Source organism: Callospermophilus lateralis, chromosome 3, assembly GCF_048772815.1.
Source record: "Callospermophilus lateralis isolate mCalLat2 chromosome 3, mCalLat2.hap1, whole genome shotgun sequence".
In the NCBI taxonomy this organism is placed as follows: Eukaryota; Metazoa; Chordata; class Mammalia; order Rodentia; family Sciuridae; genus Callospermophilus; species Callospermophilus lateralis.
Window position 1 is genome coordinate 170,717,249 of NC_135307.1, and position 12,083 is coordinate 170,729,331.

A 12,083-nucleotide genomic window follows, 5' to 3' on the forward strand; every position below is an offset into this window, starting at 1 on the left:
CTGTCCTCATCTACTTGACCCCACCCGCAGGGTCAGGGCCCCTGGTCCCTAGGGAATGCAGCAGACCTGGCCACCGGGATCTGGAGCTTTTTGATGAAAATTCCCGAATACAACCAATTCGCCACTGTACAAGGTTTCAATATAGAAGATTTTACCAAACCTGCATTTTCTCCTTTATTTTGCTTTAAACTTGGGTTATTGTTAAGATTTTCTTTTCCTTCCTGGCACTGGGGATTGAATCCAGGTGGAGGGGGGTTACAGCTGAGCTATTTATGTTTTTTTTTAATATTTATTTTTTTAGTTATAGGCAAACATATATCTTTATTTTATTTTTTATTTTTATGTGGTGCTGAGGATTGAACCCAGTGCCTCACACATGGTTGGCGAGTGCTCTAGCTCTGAGCCACGACCTCCGCCCATATTTATGTTTTATTTCAAGACAGTGTCTAACTAAATTGCTATGGCTAACCCCAACGGGAGATCGTCTTGCCTCAGCTTCCTGAGTCTTTGGGATTATACGCATGCACTATCGTGCCCAGCAATGCATATTAACAATTACTAAGGACTTTTAACTTCTGATTTATTTTAACCTTAAACAATCCACTCTCTTGAGTTGATAAATATTTTGATCTTTTTCCTCCTTCCTACAACCCGATTTTATTTTATGTTTCTCTTCAATCTATTTGAGATGTGCTCTGAGAACAGATAGCTGTCCTCTTCAGGTCCATACCTGTGGGACTCGGTTCCAGCATTTTTCTCAAATATTTATCCCGGCTTAAGGTGCACTCCTCACTTTAACGCAGAAGTGGTTCTCAGGCTCCTACAACTTTTGCTCTCCTCCATTTAGGTCTGCACAATTACAGACCATTTGTGTGCCTTAGTGACCCAAGGTCCTCAGGTAAGACAACTGGGACATGGAAAAAAGAGGAAGCTGTTTATTTGAAAGCAGAACAGTCCATTTGAAAATGAGGCCCACCCTGCCATACTTGTTCTTAGACAACCTGGCCTAAGGATAAAGGAGTACTTTAAAGAATATTCTGAGATTGGGGGTTTCACTTGGAGGCTTGCAACATTTTGTTATGAAAGGATCATAGAAAATCTTAACCTTTTTGGTGCGCTTATGCGATTCCCATAAGATGTCAGTGAGGTAGGAAGTGGGGTTACTACATCAAGGAAGTAAGCTTTGGAACATGTGTGACTTGCTAAAGGTCACCCAGAAACTCCCTGGAGACCTGAGGTTGATACTCAGGGCTTCTCTCCCTAACACCCTTCCTTCTTTTTTTTTTCCCACCCTTCCTTTTTTCCATAAGGTATTGAAAATCCCCACGTGGCAAACACTATTAGGAGTAGGGCTACAGTATTGAACATGAAGGATGGAGTTCTTTCTGCTTTGGAGTTTTCATAAAGGCCATACAGACATATATGTAAAGAGATGGGGGAGTGGGAGAGAAAAGATAAATCATGAACAGCAAACTGTAGGTACCATATGATTTATTAACATAGACCCAAGTGAGAAAATGACAGGTGGGAGTGAGGGATGCTCCAGACAGAAGAGTCAGGGAAAGCTGCTCTTAAGAGAAGTCATTTAAGCTAGTCCAGTATTGTAAGGGGAGCAAAGCCCTCTAGGACAAGAAAATGACAGGTTCTTAGTTCCCAAAGCAGGAGTGGCAAGAAGCAGTTGTGATGCATGTGAGAGGTAGGACTGACAAGGGTGAGGGAAGAGAAGGAGCAGGGTGAGTAGGGTGAGGGTCAGCTGTGGGAGGAGCAGCTGGTGGGATGGTGGTTGATGGCAGAGTTGGGGAAGCTTGGGAGAGGCAGGGGGCAGCAGAGAATCTAGAGCCCAGTTTGACTATGTTAAGTCTCAGAGGCCCATTGGATATCCATAGGGAGGTGTCATTGGGCAGTTGAGTGACTACAAGTCTGGGAGAGAGGCCAGGATGGAGATAAGGATTTGGGAATCATCAGCTAATAGAAAGTGTATAAAATCACCTCAAAAAAGAAAAGTAAAGGGATTGGATGACTGAGTCCTGGGATAATGGAACATATAGAAGGAGGAGGCTGAAAGGGACACTGGAAGAAGTGCCCAGTGTTAGGAAAGAAAAATCAGGTAAGGGTAGTTTCACTGAAGCTAAAAAAAGTGTTTTAGAAATGGGCCAGGGCAACCATGTTGAATATTGCACAGGGAATATGGACAGTGAGGACCTAGTCTTGCCTACCACATCTGGCAGCAAGTTTATGACCTTGCTAAGAAGAATTTTAGTGGGTTGGTATGGGCAGAAACCTCAATTGATGGAGTTGAAGAATATGTTGATTTGTGGATTAGCATGGCAGATGGCCACAGATGAAAAACAAGGGTAATCACTAACTCAAGGGAACACAAAAAGTTATTCTGAGATAGAAGGGTCATCATATTAACCACATGACTTGTTTCAGATGGATGTGGTTGCAACCAAACTTGTAATTCTGCTCTAACCTTCATGACATTATTGTATGAAGGAAACAGTGGATGGAGGGTACATGTGATGGGGAGGGATTAAAGAGCTGTCTTCCCTTCTTAAAGATGTCTGAATCAACATCAGGAGTCGAGGCATAGGGAATATAAGGTTGCAGAAAGCATGGAAAAGTCATTTTGGAAAGTGTAATTACAAGGGAAGTGTAGTAGGAATGTGGATTTTCTGGGAGGTCCATAAGACATGTGAGATGCTATATTTGAAATGTAATCAGTCAACAGTAAAGAGACTTTTCCCATTCACTGAAGGCTCTGAGTATTGGGTATTGGGGGAAGCAGGCTCTCTGGCATCTATTTGTACCTAGGAGGAGTTTGGGGTCTTCAATGGGGTCTGGTGTGTGAGATCAGTCTAAGAATGATGACCCTGACAGGCATGGCTGATGGAAACAGGGATGTCCTGGCCAGTCCCAGGGCTTGTGCCCCTCAGTCAGTTTGGCTTCATGTGTTTTCAGATGGTAACCTGAACCCAAAAGGCAGAGTGGGTAAGGTATGGGGCAAGGCACATATGAGCTTGGCCTGTCTTACAACCCATAAAGCCTCAGACAATGGCTTATAACCCAGCTTGTTTCCAGACACAGGTGGAATGAAAGTGTTCTTCCTGGCGTGTCTTAGAAAACTGCTTTGTCTGGAAAAATTTTTGTGTTTTTAAGAATGCCATTAATAATTCAATACTACTATTAATTAACTGCACAATGGCACAAGCACTTTTTTTCAAACTTTTGCATATTAAATATTCAGTGCCCACAACAACACTGTGCAGTGGCCACTGCTCTTCTTACTTTACACTGGAGGAAAGTGAGACACAGAGAAGTCAGTGACCTGCCCAGATCAGGATGCTTTCCCATGTCCTTGAGATAAGAACTGCTCAGCACTTCCTCTTGAAGTCTCTTTAAGACCCTAAGGGGTCATTTCTGTTGGCGGGTGTGGGAAGCACCCTCATGGCTACACTTAGCGGGGAGGAGGACTCCACACTTGAAGTCCCCCAGTGCTTAAAGAAGCAGCCAAGAGCCTGTGGGGGCTGGGAGAGTTGGGGAGTATGCATAGACTGAGACCCATGGTGGCCATCTTGGGCCCAAGACCAGGGCAGCAGGCAGCACTCCAGTGGCCTGGGGGAAGGGAGGCCTCAACCCCTTTATATCTGCCAGCCTGAGATTAGGAACACAAAGTTCTCTTCCTGGGCTGGGTCCATTGGAGTGGTTCCTTTCCCTTCACTGGAGGACCAGAGTACTTAGGATCCCACTTCCACCCTGGCCTGACATGGAACTTGCCCTAGGGTCTTGGAGGGGGTTGGAACAGGAGGCTGTCAGTTCCCATGGGGCTCTCCTTGCACCTGTGGACCTTACAGACTCTGGAGTTCTTGCTCCCCACAGTAGCTCCCCAACCCATGTTCCTGATTGGGAGGACTGTGATGGGGAACATGTCACCAAGTTGCCACCAAGGCCAAAGGCTCAGGGTCTTAGTCCCTTTACCTCGCTCTGTAGGGTCTTGGTGTAGTGGGAGTGTCCAGAGCTTCCCCCAGAAGATTGCCACCCACACTATCACCAAGAGAACAATGCCCTGTGGTCTGTAACCTTCCCTTGACTCCATGACTGTGGCTGCTTTGCTCAAGAGATTGCAAATAGGAATTCCCTTTCCCAAGTCCTCTGACCTGGCCACCTTTGCTGTGTTGTTCCCAGGAATTTGTCCTTTTGCAGGGATAATGTGATTGTCCCCTGCATCACCACTCCTGTCTGGAGCCTTACCCTGCTCCGAGCAAACCAGCCCCTTGGGCCTCTCTTCCCCCTCTATAAGGGCTGTGTTAAGTGGAAGGGGTCCTTTGACCCCCAGTCTCCTCTGGGCATCCAGAGTGCTCAGATGGTCTCTGGGTAACCCCCAGTTTGTCCCTCTCCCAGAGACTAGAGAGTTGTAGTCACAGTTGCAGCAGCTCCTGTCACACTATGGCCAATGACATTCCAGTGGCCTGCCTCCCTCCTCCACCATCTTCTGCACTGAGTCCCACGTGTGTCCCTAGACACATGAATCACTGCTGATGGCTTGGGACCTGGTTGCTGAGGGCTCCTGGGGAGCCACTGGGGAGGGGGGATGGCAGTCACGTCACCTCTGAAGGAACACCTGCGGACATAAATAGGCAGCCTGCCAAGGCAGCAGCACACAGCCAGCCCAGCAGCTCTGCACAGTGCTGTACTGCGAGCGCCAGGATGCCCGACACCATGCTGCCCGCCTGCTTCCTCGGCCTGCTGGCCTTCTCCTCTGCTTGCTACTTCCAGAACTGCCCGAGGGGTGGCAAGAGGGCCATGTCCGACCTGGAGCTGAGACAGGTAGCACCATGGCCCATCTCAGGGCTGCTGGGAGTGGGCAGTCCCCAGGACTGGTAGGGGCTAGGAAGGAGGGAATCCTTGGGAGAAGCCAGTCTTAAGGGGAGAGACAAGGCTGGGCAGAAGGGCATCAGGCTAGGTCAGAAGGGACCAGGCTGCTGGGCAAGTTGGGAGGAGCAGAAGGGGCTTTTGGACAGAGACCCTAAGTAGATAAGGGATGTAGGAAAGAGCTGCTTCCCCAGTAACTGGGCTTGGGGCTGGATCAGGAAGAATGTGGTGGGGAGGTCTCTGAGCCTGTGGGGTCCTCTCATCCAGACTAGCTGGAGGATCAGAGGCTCTGTCCCACCTGCAATCCCAGGCCTTCCCCACCCAGTACCAGCTGTTCTCAGCCACAGGTGGTTGACCCCACACACAGATGGCCATTGATCTGAGCTGGCCTGAGCAGGAGGACCACCCAAGCATCCTGTAAGGAAGTTCTGCTTGGTGTCTAGCCCAATTCTCTAGTGTTGTGTGTTCAGCGGATTCCTTTCTATTCCAGTTGTGGCAGAGCTGATGGAAATTTGACCACCATACTCAATTCTACCCAGGTCACAGGTGGCTCCATGTTGAACTGTAGAATAAGTGAGGCTGGGCAGATGGGTTTTTCTCCTTTTGAGGAATCAGGTGTCCCTGCCCTCCTCTAGAGCTCAGACCCCTGGCACCCACCTAACTGACCATAGTTTGGTGACCCAGAGAGCTGCCCCTGTTGAGATCCACCAGGTTAGTGGTGGGTTTCAAGGGCAAGGCCAGAAAATGGGATGAAGGGCCAGGATGTGCTCTGGATGATCCAGAGGGCCACAAGGCATAAGGACCAAGCTTGAGTAATGGGGCAGGAGGAAGGTCTGGAATGAGGATGGGGTGGGCAGATGCCTAAGGGGTGCACAACTGCAATGACCCAAAGCTGAAGAGTAAGATGACCCGCTCCTATAGCCCCCTCCCATAACTCAGGGGAGGATGGTGAGAGCTATTACTGAGAGCTATCTCCAGTCCACGGAAAACCTGAGTTTAGTAGATTGCTCACAGGCTCTTGACCACTGTCAGGCACAGACAGCACCCTGGCACCTGCAGCTCCCATGGTATCACCCACACTCCCAAGCCCTGGACCCCAGAATCTGCCTCTCGGGGTCCCCCACCGTCTTCACCGCTTGCCCCCTCCCGCTCACCCTCTTCCTTCCCGCAGTGCCTCCCCTGTGGCCCCGAGGGCAAAGGTCGCTGCTTCGGGCCCAGCATCTGCTGCGGAGACGAGCTGGGCTGCTTCGTGGGCACAGCCGAGGCGCTGCGCTGCCAGGAGGAGAACTACCTGCCGTCGCCCTGCCAGTCGGGCCAGAAGCCCTGCGGGAGCGGGGGCCGGTGCGCGGCCGCCGGCATCTGCTGCAACGAAGGTGCGCGCTTTCAGGAGGCAGGCGGGGTGGGTCCGGGGAGGGGGGACACTGAGGTCGAGGCCCCTGATCTGTGCCCAGCCCCGGGGAGCCCGCGCTCACACTGTCCTTTCCGCAGAGAGCTGTGTGAGCGACCCAGAGTGCCGAGAGGGCTTTCGCCGCCGAGCCCGCGCCAGCGACAGGAACAACGCCACGCAGCTGGACCCGCCCACGGGGGCCCTGCTGCTGCGGCTGCTGCAGCTGGCGGGGGCGCCCGAGCCCGCCGAGCCCATCGAGCTCGCCAAGCCCGGCGCGGACTGATCCGATCCCTCCTGCCGCCCTGCCCCCGCCCTTCCGCGACAGCCCCTGTGGCACCGAAAATAAATCTCTGTAAATGCACTCGAGCGTCTGTCTCAGTCTCTGGGCCCGGGAGGAAAGAGGAAAGTGGGTGTGGCGCGGACCCCGGTCCCGACCCAGTCAGTTCCTGCACCCGTGGTCGAGGGCAGATCCACCCCAAAGAAGGGAGAGATGCTATAGAGGAAGAGATCCTGGAAACCAAAGAGGGAAATGTAAAAACAGAGGACAGGGCCACCTAGGGGAAGGCGGAGGGAAAAGGCTAGATGCTGGGAGCCACAGCCAATTAATATGATGCATGGCATTTTTGATTGAAAGGTGATGCCAGCTAGCCATTGAGATGATATGATTATGTTAAAAATTACATTCATATGGATACCGGACTCCTGCTGCGGGACTCCTGGAGAGTTCCCATTGGTTGGGAAAGTGCAGTAGGAGGGAATTCCGGGGAGGCGCTTGCGCTAGAGTTCCGGGAAGGAACCGGCAGAACGCCGCGTGGGTGGATCGGGAAGTTTCCCGGGGGACGTGTTATTGGCGGTTCTTTAAAATAAAGTTTGTTCCTGTTTGAGTGGCTCGTGATCTTGTGCCCAGCCAGAGACTGCGGCAACTGGTGGCCCGTACGGGGAGCGCCTGAAGCTTGGAGGTGAGTAAAATTGCTCGCCCCTGAGGGAAGGCGACAGAATGGGTGACCATTTCAAAAAACAATGTGTTCTTCTTTTGATTTATTTTGTTTTTGTTTCAAGCTGCCTATCCCTAGAATTTTCTCAGGCAAACTGGGAAAAATGGTTGGCTCAAGGCTTGAAGTTGTTTGGCCCGGAGAAAGAGAAAATTGATACAACTATTCTTTGCTCCGTTTTTGTTTCATTCTGTTTCGGCTTTGTTTTATGCTACCTTACTGGGTTGCGTTACCTTTATAGTAGATTAGAAACTAGTAAAAAACAAACCGAAAAACTGTTAAGTAAATTGTTAGAGGTCCAAACTGTGGTAGAAAACATGTCAGGTCAAGCAAAACAGAAGGTCTCTCCAGCTAGTCAGACAGAGGAAAATTTGAAGAAAGAAAGCTTAGAGGAAAAACGACCATCAGTTGGGGAGTTACAACAGGAGGCTGCTACTAACTCCGTTCTATCACCAGAGGGCGTAACAGCTGAGCGGCCCTCAACTCCCGTAGTTGATGCACAAAATCCTAAGGCAAGATCCCAAAGACTAGCATGCCCTGTACTTGAGCAGGCAGGAGGGCAACGAATTCACCGCGCTCTAGATTTCAAAACAGTAAAGCAATTAAAGGAGGCTGTAACAACCTATGGCCCGCAAGCACCCTTCACCATAAGCATGGTCGAATCTATTACCAACTTAGACATGACACCAGCAGATTGGGCTAACATGTGTCGATCTGTGCTAAATGGAGGACAGTATTTGTTATGGAAGGTTGCCAATGAAGAATTCTGCATGGAGACAGCTAGGCGAAATACAGCAGCCGGTTACCCTCAAAGAAATCTGGAGATGTTGTTAGGAAAGGGACCTTATGAGGGTCAACGGCAACAAATTGAATATGATCCTGGTGTATACGCACAAATTGCTGCAGATGCAGTTAGGGCATGGAAAACTTTACAGGGGCATGGAGATTTACAAGGACAGTTATCTAAGGTAATACAAGGAACTAACGAACCTTACGCTGAATTTGTAGATAGGCTTATTCAGACAGCTTCTAGAATATTTGGAGATGTAGAACAAGCAATGCCATTTATAAAACAACTGGCTTATGACCAAGCAAATCGTTGCTGCAGAGAGGTCATTAGACCATGGAAACATGAAGATTTAAACACATATATTAAATTATGTAGAGACATTAATGAACAAGGACAAGTCTTAGCAGCAGTACAACAGGCTTTAGATGCCAGGCCAAAAACATGCTACAATTGTGATCAGACAGGACATTTTAAAAGGAATTGCCCCATAGGAGGAGGGTTTAACAAAGCTAGGTATCAAAGGAATAGAATACCAGGTATTTGCCCACGATGCCGTAGAGGGAGACATTGGGCTAATGAATGCCGTTCTCAAACCACCATAGAGGGCACTCCGTTATCAAAAAACGGACAAGGATCAAGTGTTTACCCACGATATCGTGGAGAAAGGCATCAGGCTCCATTGCCAAAAAACGGACTGGAGGGCCCAATGCTCCGGGGCCCAAAACCACAAATATACGGGGCAATGGAGGAACCCAGCAGCACCATCAAGGTAGTGCCCAGGACACATTATCCATTAAATCCCTCATCAGACAAACTAGAGGGAGCGCAGGGCTGGACATCTGCGCCTCCGCAAGAGCAGTACTAACTCCAGAGATGGGAATTCAAATCATTCCCACAGGAGTAAAAGGACCTCTTCCCCAAGGAACGGTAGGCTTATTATTGGGACGTAGTTCTTCCACACTAAAAGGACTTATGATAAGTCCCGGGGTAATTGATCCCGATTATGAAGGTGAAATAAAAATTATAGCTAGTTCTCCAAGAGGCATATCAGTTATCTCACCAGGGGATAGAATAGCACAGTTACTAATAATACCCAGCCTACATGATAAATTTTCCAGTCGTACTGTAGAAAGAGGTACCAGGGGATTGGGCTCCACAGGTGTAGATTGGGCTATGCTGTCTTTAAATTTAGATTCTCGCCCCATGCTAAAACTAAATATTCAAGGACACGACTTTAATGGGCTACTGGACACAGGTGCAGACCTTAGCATCATATCTAGTCAGGAATGGCCAAAACATTGGCCATTACAACAAGCCACTCAAACGCTTCGAGGCCTAGGAGTGGCTACTAATCCCCATAGAAGTGCAATGGTATTAGATTGGAAGGATCCTGAAGGATGTGAGGGAACTATACAGCCATATGTATTGGATCATCTTCCTGTAAATTTATGGGGACGAGATGTCCTAGATCAATTAGGTTTGACGTTAACAAATAACATCAATCCTAATGCGCCCACTACTAGGGCTAGACAAGGTTTTAAAAAAGAAAAAAGATTAGAAAAACAAGGACAAAATATAGCAGCACCAATTCAAATAGATCAAGGAACAGACAGACATGGGTTGGATTTTCAGAAAGGGCCACTGAGACAATAAAAATTACTTGGAAATCAAAAAGACCAGTGTGGGTTCCTCAGTGGCCCCTGACTAAAGAAAAGATACAAGTAGCCCATGATCTGGTTAAACAACAATTAGCGAAAGGACATATACAACCTTCCATATCTCCCCATAATACTCCCATTTTTGTTATTAAAAAGAAATCTGGTAAATGGAGATTATTACAAGATTTAAGAGCCATTAATAATGAGATGGTTATTATGGGACCTGCTCAATCAGGGATTCCCCAATTGTCTGCTTTACCAAAAACCTGGTATGTTTTAGCTATAGATATTAAAGATTGTTTTTTTTCAATTCCAATTCATCCTGAGGATAGTCCACATTTTGCATTTACTATCCCTGCACTAAATCATGAAGGTCCTGATCAGAGATATGAGTGGAAAGTACTCCCTCAGGGGATGGCTAATAGTCCAACTATGTGTCAAATTTATGTTAACAAAGCAATCCAACCACTTAGAAATCAAAATCCTGAACTACAAATATTTCACTATATGGATGATATGTTATTGGCACATAAAGATAAAAACACACTGCTAGAATGTTATGCCACACTTACAAATTTATTAAAAGGTTATAATCTAGAGATAGCAATAGATAAAGTACAATTAAATCTTCCAATTAATTATCTAGGAGTTCTGTTATCCTCAACCATGGTCCGTCCACCAAAAATTCAAATACGAGTAGATCAACTCAAATCACTTAATGACTTTCAAAAGTTATTGGGAGACATAAATTGGATAAGGCCTTATCTAGGCATACCAACAGGAGAGCTAGGACCTTTATTTGATATCCTAAAAGGTCCATCAGATCCAAATTCACCCCGCATGTTAACGCCTGAAGCAAGAAAGGCATTAAAAATCATTGAAACATATATGGAAAATATGCACTTGGATAGAATTGATATAAGTTTGCCTTTATTATTTATTGTACTACCAACAAAAAATATTCCTACAGGAGTATTTTGGCAAGAAGGTCCATTATTGTGGATACATTTATCTTATTCTCCTAATACTATTCTTACTAGATATCCTGAGGCTGTAGGACAATTAATACTCAAAGGAATAAAAGCAGCAAAGGGAGTGTTTGGGATTTCTCCCAATAAAATTATTACTCCATATACTATGGATCAAATTGATGAGTTAGCCAATGAGTTAAATACTTGGGCAATAATCATGTGTAAATCTAATGTTTCATTTGATAATCACTTGCCATCTAATCCTTTGTTGTCTTTTTGGTCTAAGCATCCTGTAGTTTTTCCAAAAATGACAAGAAAGACCCCTATCATGAATGCTCCAAATATATTCACTGATGGGTCAAATAATGGTACAGCAGCAGTAGTTACCCCTGATCAAACTTTTACATTTTTAGTACCCAAACAATCAGCTCAAAAGGTAGAGCTTAATGCAGTATTACAAGCTTTTATGATGTTTAAAGATTCTGTATTTAATTTATTTTCTGATAGTCAATATGTAGTTAATGCTATAGTATCCCTTGAAGATGCAGGTAGGATTTCCCCTTCTTCTACTGTTTTCTCTTTGTTTTCCACTATACAAAGTCTAATCTGGGACAGAAAAGATCCATTCTTTATAGGACATATCAGGGCACATACAGGATTGCCTGGAGCCCTTAGTTTGGGCAATGAATTAGCAGATAAATCTACACATGACATACATATTTTCTCCACAATAGAAGAAGCTATAAATTTTCATAAAAGGTTTCATGTCAATGCTAATACTTTACAAAAACGTTTTAAAATAACTAAAGAACAAGCCAGACATATAATAAAACAATGTCAAAATTGTGTGACATTTTTACCACAAGTTAATCTTGGAGTCAATCCTAGAGGACTGATACCTAACCATATTTGGCAGATGGACGTCACACACTTGCCAGAATTTGGAAAATTAAAATATTTGCATGTTACAGTTGATACTTCTTCTGGATTTTTGATGGGCTCCCTTCATGCCGGAGAAAAAACTAAAGATGTTATAGCTCATTGCTTACAAAATTTTGCCACTGTGGGCGTTCCAAAACAGTTAAAAACAGATAACGGTCCCGGTTATGCTTCTACCTCTTTTAAACAATTCTGCTCATCATTTGGCATTACTCACATAACAGGAATTCCATACAATCCACAGGGACAAGGCATAGTTAAAAGAACTCATCAAACTATTAAAATGTACTTATTAAAACAAAAGGAGGGAATTGGAAAGGGGTATATATCCCCCAAAGATAAACTTAAAATAACCCTCTTTACTCTAAACTTTTTAAATTTGGATTCATCAGGACTTAGTGCTGCGGAAAGGCATATGTATCCAAAAAATGTGCATAAGCCTAAAGTTCTTTGGAAAGATATTCTAACAGGACA

The 12,083-nt window shown here is 46.2% G+C and overlaps 1 protein-coding gene across 1 annotated transcript; it reads left to right on the forward strand.

Annotated features, from left to right (window-relative positions):
- Positions 1 to 4,707: 4,707 nt before the first annotated feature.
- LOC143394866 (vasopressin-neurophysin 2) lies at positions 4,708 to 6,542 on the forward strand. The gene is made up of 3 exons (XM_076849442.2): positions 4,708 to 4,827; positions 6,044 to 6,245; positions 6,361 to 6,542. The coding sequence occupies exons 1-3, from the start codon at positions 4,708 to 4,710 to the stop codon at positions 6,540 to 6,542; spliced, it is 504 nt and encodes a 167-aa protein (XP_076705557.1).
- Positions 6,543 to 12,083: the final 5,541 nt, after the last annotated feature.

Coding starts and splice junctions, on each gene's coding strand:
- LOC143394866 (XM_076849442.2), top strand. CDS start 4,708: ATGCCCGACACCATGCTGCCCGCCTGCTTCCTCGGCCTGCTGGCCTTC. Junction 4,828..6,043: donor CCGACCTGGAGCTGAGACAG/GTAGCACCATGG, acceptor TCCTTCCCGCAG/TGCCTCCCCTGTGGCCCCGA. Junction 6,246..6,360: donor CGGCATCTGCTGCAACGAAG/GTGCGCGCTTTC, acceptor TCCTTTCCGCAG/AGAGCTGTGTGAGCGACCCA.